Source organism: Limulus polyphemus, unplaced genomic scaffold, assembly GCF_000517525.1.
Source record: "Limulus polyphemus unplaced genomic scaffold, Limulus_polyphemus-2.1.2 Scaffold4153, whole genome shotgun sequence".
Classification (NCBI taxonomy): Eukaryota; Metazoa; Arthropoda; class Merostomata; order Xiphosura; family Limulidae; genus Limulus; species Limulus polyphemus.
In genome coordinates this window covers 82,144-91,102 of record NW_013669763.1, presented here as the reverse complement: position 1 = coordinate 91,102, position 8,959 = coordinate 82,144, and the positions used below count along the sequence as shown (strand labels likewise).

Here is an 8,959-nt window from a genome sequence, read left to right as displayed (position 1 = left end):
ATGGTTGGCGTCAGGAAGGGCATCCGGCCGTAAAAACCCTGCCAACACCAAAAAATAGCGACCTCGTATAGATACGGGAAAAAGCTACAGAAGAAGAAGATTGTTAAGATGCTCTCCTCAATTCTTGGTATGCAAAATAATTTTCTCTTTCTTAATTATTGAAGAATGAATATGTATTAATGGAGACAACTTATCATCAGCAAAATATATCACAGAAATAACATATGTAACTGTAACTGTTTATTATTTAGTACTGGAAACTTAACAGTTTCTGTAACAATTCTCTTGTAAGATCATTAAAATACTGATATATAACAAAAGATGCATGAATGCCAAATGAAATTTCACAAATTTTTACAGAGGAATTTCACACTTATCTTTATGAGTACAATATCACCCAACTTCCTCCAATAATAACATCTTCTAACAACATCTACAGCAGGGGTTCCCTACCAGGAATGTGTGCAGAAGAGGCCTACATAAGATCAGTTTTTCCCCAAATGTCACCAAGAGAAAATGTCTAATGCACACTTTTTAGTGGATGGGTGAGAGGGTCACAAAAGGTTGGTTGAATAGTGGTATGTACACCTAAATTAACCAATTAGTACTCAACCCTTACACCCTTACTCAACCCCCTCCCCAGTACCAGAAAAGTTTTTATTAATATTCCTTTATTTCTTCACATTGTTTTAATTTTTAAAGTAATTTTTGAATTACCTTTGGTTCCATATGACAGACGCCCTCTGAAGTTTTACAAATTATATATTTTCTGTCTAATAAAATTAGTTCGAGACAAGTTTTTTCTTTTAATATGAATGGGAAGTAAATCACCAATTTTAACTAAATATAACCACATGGCAGCCATTGTTTGTCTTTAAAATATACAGTAACCCCACACAGATCTTCTGTAAATCAAATAAACTAATAATTAAATAATGAAAACACCAATAAGAGTAATAATGTTTGTATTATTTTATACAAAACTTTTAATTATTCTGGTTTGAAACTCAATAAGGAATAAATTAAGTAACATTAGCTTTATTGTGGTGGCATCAATGTATAAAATCTCAACTTGCATGTATTTTACTTGAAATAATCAAAAACCCCTAATTCCAAAGTTTCAACTACTTGATTGTGTAAATAATTTGAAACACTAATTTTGATTAGTTTATTATTTTCGGGATATTAATTTATTCAATCATAACTGACATTAATCAATAATTTTACTAATTGACATAACTGATGCTCATAGGTAATCAGTCGTTTGTATCACCCAGCACTAGTTGGCACTGTTGCAAAATCGGCACACTAGATCTAAAGCTTTCCTTCCGTACTGATTGAAAGATCTGTTGTCTCTGGTGAAAACTTGCTAGTGTTCAAAACTTTGTAACAATTAGAAAGAAGACAGAAAAAAAAAACATTTGCATGGTACACCTGACAATTGTTTTACTCAGGCAGAACGTTTTTGCATAAGATATACAAAATTTTGTGTTAACATGACCTCTGCTTTACTTATATAACAACATTTCTTTTTGTCACATGTTTTAGATTATAGCCCAACTGATGCCCTTAGCAACCTAAACCCTCAATGGAAGTTGAGTGGAAGGAATTAAATTAATCTCAATCCATCGTAATATATTGACTTAGCAAAATTAGATTAAAAAATATAACTACACACCTCTTCCTTGATATCAGGACTAAAATATAACACCAAAGAACAGCAAGCAACGTTTATGGATAGTCCTACACACGTGATCAGGCAAGGAGAAACCCATATGGGGATAAATTTGGCTAACCATATCCAAAATCTGAAAAATAAAAAAAAAAATAGTCTTGTTATGGCAGACAAAGTAGGACTAGTCGTCTAAAATCATATAATAAATGTTAAGTTGTAGAAGTGATTTTTTTTACACAGTGAAACAGAGAAATAAACTTGACATACCTAAAATAAAAGTATGAAAGAAACTATATACATATATTACAAATTTATTTCATTTTTCAACAAAGGCCTAATTCATTCCTTGAACTCTTCTGTAGACTGCAGTTTCACTAATTATAATATCTCAGCAAATAGAAAAGGTAGGAGGTTCTTTTTTTTATATCATAGCTTGTCAATATTGATAATTTGAGTTTCTTATTCATAAAAACTATAGACATTGTACTGTTGGGCATCATAAAACGCAATCTGATATACAAAAAATTGATATTTTGTAATTCTTTTGAATATTTACATTGATCCTCTCAAGCAGAAACCGGGGAAGCAGTAAATGGATGGGAAACTGAAAGTACTATCGAACAGAGAAGAAGTGGAGAAGGTTGGGTGCAAATGAGGTGGGTGATGAAAAGTATACACCCAAGTGGATAAGATAGTGGGTAAGCAAAATAAAACTTCATCGATTTTAGAATCCAACTAACACAAGCTGCTACTGTCAGCAGCATATGTGTGTTGAGAAGACTCCAGTTTGGAATGAGATAACGGGAGTCAGTCATCCATGTGGTGGTGTAAACTCAACCCTACATCATACAGAAGTCGGGCAAAAGCCAAGACCACTCAATAAAGTACACAATGCTGAAGCAAGCCTGAAAGACCAGGTGTGAAACTGATACACAACCCTGTAGTGAACAAACCAAAGACAGCATCTGGGCTGATGAGAAATATGAATATGAAGACAGGCAATCGAGACATCTACCTTGATTATCCAAAGTCCTGGAGAAAAAAAAAAACACCCGAGTGCAATAAAGGACTCCAAGGGAAATATCCGAATATTCATTGAGGCAGGACAGATGGATCATGGTACAAAAAAACCCAAAGTAAAATCCTGGAGAAGGTTGTCTAACAGGCTTGATAGTTCTCTGTGATAGAAGGGTCAGCACAACCTTGGATAAACCGTGACAGGTATCTGGATCCCAAGTTAACGGGACGGAAATTAGTATGGGAAAAAAGGATGAAAAAACGATCCAACAAAACTTGGATCACCCAAAAATTGGTAGTGAGTAACCAACACAGAGGAACAAAACCAGCCAAACATTCCCACACCACACCTGAAACCACCTGATAGTCACTGTAACTGCTGGAAATGATGAACTCTATGTCAAGATACAGCAAAATTTTGAACCCATAGTGGTAGGAACTGTATACGACAGGAGGTTGCAGGATGAGAAACAGTTATGGGGAGGTCATGGTATCAGAATGAGACAAACTAGTAACCAAAGATTAAAGGGTTGAATGTGGACTCACAGAGTCCACGCATGATTCCAGAGACACTGGAAAATCTCCAAAAACAAACTGATGGAGAAAAAGAGCCATCCAGAAGTCACAAATAAAAGGGGAAGGTAGATGAACCTGTGAAAAAAACACACATCCTTCTCAATTAGATCCCAACGGCAACAGAACCACGTGTGAAGGGACAGGACCAAAAAGGACAGTAGCACCAAGGAGGAATAAGAGGAGAAAGTATATCCCCCAAAACCCCTTAGGGGATTGGTGGAATGCCTCAAGAAAAAACTTATGTTGGACAAGTACTGCAGGAGAGCCGTAAGGGTAGGGCAAAGTTGGAAAATGGATGTAGGAGAAATGGATAGGATAATCAGGAACATTGGCAAAAGTGACTCCAACTGCTGGGAGTCAAGAAAGTATTGATCAGCTTGCTGATAAGCCAAAGCATAATGATGAGAAGTCCATGGAGGACAAGGCATGCTAACATAAGCACTCATCTGAGAAATGAAATGCTCAGGATGAACACTGATGTCAGGGGAAGTAAAGAAAACAAGAGACTCTAATTACAAGAGTCGTGTAAAACAGGAAAGAACAGTACCATATAAAAATGGTGAAAGCAGAACATACCTGTAAAAGCATATCTAAAAAGGCAGAGTTAGGCCTAGTAGATTTCATAGGAGATGCATGGGAAGGCTCAGCATAGATAGAAGGAGCAAAAATGGCTGTCAAAATCCTCTTCGTCATGAACTTGTTCACACAATGCAGGAAGAACTCGAACATTGTGGGGAGAAAAAGGACACCTCTTATAATAATCAATCTCCCGATGAATGATGACCTAAAAAATCTTTAATCGAGACCCCCAGACCTGAAGCCAGTAATGACATTCGAAATAGTGGTAATAATATCAGAAGTTCTAAAACACAAACTTTGGAATTCCTCTTAAACTTTGAACTAGTAAAAAAAGAAAAAAATCAATAACCAATGGTAAGTTATCATGACAAATTAGAACAGAAAAAACTAATTGTGGCAATTGAATAAATCAAGTGAATCACTTCTTTGCAAAACAAAAGAAATGAACACGTGAAAAAAAGAGCAGAAATGAAAAATGTCTGCACTCGATCACTGCCTAACTAGAAGTAACAGTCACGCGCCTCAAGAGGGTGTGTCACACTCCTATTGGTGGAGGGTTGTCGCATGATGGTTTACATGCAAGACACAGATGAACCCTGTTGATCATGGGGTACATGGGAGTTCATGGCTTGTGTAAAGAAAAAAAAAAAGGTTTCCACATAGAGGGCAACACTAATCGAGAATAGTTATATCTGCGTGCAGAGTTAGTGTACTGTATTGGAATGATTCTTTCTTTATCTATGCATGCATTGTGTATTTATATGCTGTACTGTAAAATTCTATAAAAAAATATATGAATGAAAATACATATATATTTAAAGAGTATAGGGGAAAAACGTAGTATGTGCCGTTCCTACTAAAATAGGCTGCCAATCGCACTGTATTGATGGCTATGCAGCATCCTGACTAGAAAGGCCAATGGATATAAAGCATTTCTGTCTAAAAATTAAATTGATTTTGTAAAGTTTAAAATTAATGATAAGTTAGATTGGTGCTACGATACCATGCGGTCTATCACAGTATCCGTAGTCTACCAAGACCTACCTGACTCTATGACCCCTACCCCAGAGGGATCATAGAAGACCCCACCTAACCTGACTCGACCTGTCTATTTAACTAAGTGTAAAAGTCTCGGTAGACCGCACGCTATATATAGTAGCACCATTAGATTTTTGTTAGGTGTTCATATAGTAATATATAATGGTTATATTTAATAAGTAAGCCATTTTTTTTATTTCACATCATTTTTATGGTGAAAGATGCAGGGAAAAAAAGCTGATTTTCTGAAAACAACAAAATTGGTTACGGGACCTCAGTGCTTTTCATCTTGCTTTCTCAATGTGCGAATCCTAGAATTTCTTTAAAATGATCGCTGTTAAATAAGTTCCTAAAAGTTATGTTCTACTTTTTTTGGTATGTATTCTGTAGGATGGGACAATTCAATTTTTCTAGCATGTTATTCCTCAAACAAGAAATATTTCCCAAACCCCTGATAAATGTTTACGTACGAAGCTGTAGAGGCCAATAATTGATCACAAGTTTCTCCTGACAAATCTTGAAATAATTTATACGAACTCTCTTGGTTCTTGGGTTACTACCGATGTCTAAAATAATCATAAACAATGCTAATAAAATGTGTATATTTTTGTTTAAAATGAGTTATACTCTGAATAATAACAACTTACCTCTGCAAAAATAAAAGTTCAAGTACGGAACCAGCACAAGCGTTGTATATGTACGGGAAATCCTTCAGATGGTTTATCTGTTCAGCTTGCATTACCCAACCTTCATCACTCGAGTTACACTTCTTGCTTCTTAGAGGATACATATTATATTAAATCCTGAGTAGTAAAACAAGTAAACAAGAATCAGCCGACTTATCATAGCACAGCCGAATTAGCTACAATGGAATGACTACATACATTTAAGATCTCAAAACTTCTTAGTAAAATATATTAGAGTTTATTTATTTTCATGGTTTTTAAGTTTACAACATGTGGGAAAGTAAACTCTCACTTGATAATTTTAGCACGATGCATCAAATGTTGTGTGTAACAGTTCTGGCACATTTCATGAGAATAACAAAAACATACCGAATAGTACACACAGAAATTAACTACATGGTTATTATATTAAATTATTTATGAAGCTTTATTTCTGAAAAAGTATCTACAACTGTTGCTTCACTTTCTTTTAATGAGAAATAAAATACTGGACGAATAAATTACAGTCAACTATGCAACAGATAAGAAAAAACAGCTATATAATGTATATCTGTTGTTAACCCTTCAAAAACTGTGTGGTTGGGCAAAAGAAACCTATAAGAAGTAGGCATGTAGCAATTTAGAACTGGCTACTTAATGGAATTTGCATATCAAATCATTAGGCTAAGTAATTAAACTAACTGATTGTTTTCGTGCAAGACTAAACTTCCTATTTTCACCTTTTTCTTTAAGACATTTAATATTATACACATCTTAAGAACAACAATTTAGGATTAACTTACTTATTTAATCATAAATCGTTGTACAAGAAAATGTATCAAACACAATGGAGTACAAAACCTTCAACAAGTTAACCCATTGACTGTGAATGCTCTAATGGAATCTTTGCAAGCTGTACACTGTATACGGCACACCGGCATTCAACTGCCAGATCATACCTTATACTGTAGATCGGCAGTCAATGGGTAAAAAACACGTATAATACAATTTTGTGGGTTTCTTCCAATAAATTTTCATAAGAACTACTCCATTAAACTAAATAAAATAAATGCCCTTGTATCCAATCTGATAAACCCAGTAAAGATTTCTTGTTAGTATGAGATAGATAACATATAATTCAAAGAAAAATTCACTTCAACCTAAGAAAAAAAAAAAAGAGTCCAACATTTACCATTAAAAAAAAACCATATAATGACACTAGAGGACCTCTTCGCTGAGATTAAAAGTTTTAATAAATAATAAAAATACAGTAATACTAAACATTCTTTCATCAGAGACATTTGAAGATGTTTTTTTTTTTAATCCCATTAATAGCTGTGATAATTTCACTCTGTAACTGTAACATGGCATGTAGATCATTCCCAACAGCCTTGACTACCTTAATAAACGACACATTGAGTAATGTAATAATTGTGTAATAATATGATAATATGCGTAACAACAGCGTGCCAGTATCATATGAAAGAAAACATTTCAATCCCTCAATCAGACACCATCCCACACAAGAAACATTGTCTTCCTCAGACGAGAGCTACAAACCTAACTGATCAGAATGGAAAGGAGGTGTTCAATAATGCAAGGATTGTTCAGATGTGATTGAAGAGTGAAGATGATAACCAACATCATGATTAAATGGAGGAAATAATTAAAAATGATTACATGTTGGTGACATACGAAGAAGCTAATTTATCATCCAGGTGAGAAAGGTGCGATAAATGAACTGTTATGTTAACTAAATGTTTTGCACAGCAATCTTCAGGTCCCTTTAGTGAACTGAAATAAAGAGCATCGTGACTGACCAAATTCAATAGATCAGAAACTGAGGCATAAGGTCGAATAACAATGACATCTTCAGATATATATAAAACAACATTGTGAGACACAAATAAATAAATACAAAAATATGTTAGCAGTATAAAACAAATCATTCATCATATTACAAGAATAATAAACTTTCTAACCCTAGGTGTCACCGTCATCTCTTGTGTGGTTACATGAACTTCAAGAAATGTTTCCCCAGCAGTACACATAATTAATTACAAGTTCTACCTTCTTGAATGATACTCTGGTCCATTTCAGAATAGAGTATCACTAACGTTATTACAGATAAGTACAGACCTTCAACTATGACAAAAAAAGTGACAAGACAGAGTGTTATTATCAGTCACGTTGTTAATTATTAAACATACACCTTGGATAAAGTTGTAAGCAACATTTCTGTTACATCCTGTACATTCTATTAAATCAATGCAACTGCTAAACATACATCAATGATGTAGAAATGATTCTGCCCTAATGTACTATACAAAACATTGAAAATTACACATTAGATATTTTAGTGTTTAACACTAAATCTAACCATGAATATATATATAAGCTACATGTTTACACTTAATTCAAACCTTACATTTAACAGCGTAACTAAACTTCTAATATTAAACTTGTATAAAATAGCAATTCTACACTTCAGTTTTTAGAAACCATTATTATATGTTACATAAATCAGGTCATAAGTGCCAACTTTTCCAGAAGATGGTGCTGCTGGGTGTATTTTTCCGCACAGCTTCAGGGTACTCAACACCATTTACATCCATACATTTCTGAGGTGCTCACGCTTACAGCACTAATGGAATTGATGCTGAAGAATCAGGTCAAAATGTAACTTACCAATTAGTAATGAAATTATTGGTTTATCAGTTGGAAATTTGTTTGATAATACATAGCTATCAACCACAAATCCCCATGAAAAAATATAAAAAAACAGGGTCCAGGGCAAAACCTTGGTGGGGTGCCCAAGGGGTCTAACCTCCCCCCCCACCACCACCACCAAAAAATTAATTTTGCATTTTTAGAGTTTGAGTTAGCATCTAGAATAATTCTTACTGGATAATTCAGGAATGATGCACGGGTACTTCTTTGTCCATTCTGGATTTAACTCGGTATCATACTTTGCAGCACCTTGATCTTTTGTCAGTTAGGGTTGTTCTGATGTTGATGGATGGTCAGATACCAAACCCCTATATACATCATTACTATATTGTAGCAAAAGCTTGATTGTATGTGATAGCTCATTTCATTGGTTATCAGGTGAACAAAGAACCAATCACTCAACATAATACACATGCGCAGCAACCATCTACTTTGCACTGGTCCTTGCTATCCATTTCACGCATATGTAAAGGATTAGGACCATTCTAACAATTCTGCAAATAGAATTACATACTTAATATTGTTTGATGAAAAAAACAAAAATTAAACACTAATAATTATAGTATTTTGGCACTTGTGTATAAAGTTAAAATCATAAATAATATTCAATGTTAAACCTGGTACACAATTTAAAAACATTTTTATTTAGGGCCCTATCTATGGGCCCCTTTCAAAAAAA

At 34.3% G+C, this 8,959-nt stretch overlaps 1 protein-coding gene across 2 annotated transcripts in view; it reads right to left on the bottom strand.

Moving 5' to 3' along the window:
* Nucleotides 1-8,959, bottom strand: part of LOC106470671 (cholinephosphotransferase 1-like) — a 16,771-nt gene that overhangs the window by 5,800 nt on the left and 2,012 nt on the right. For both annotated transcript variants that reach the window (XM_022399309.1, XM_013931236.2), the window contains exons 2-3: nt 5,533-5,688; nt 1,679-1,808 (exon numbers count right to left, since the gene is read on the bottom strand). In XM_022399309.1, coding sequence (XP_022255017.1) covers nt 1,679-1,808; nt 5,533-5,675 — 273 coding nt within the window. In that variant the 5' untranslated portion in view covers nt 5,676-5,688. The remainder of the gene's footprint in view (nt 1-1,678; nt 1,809-5,532; nt 5,689-8,959) is intronic.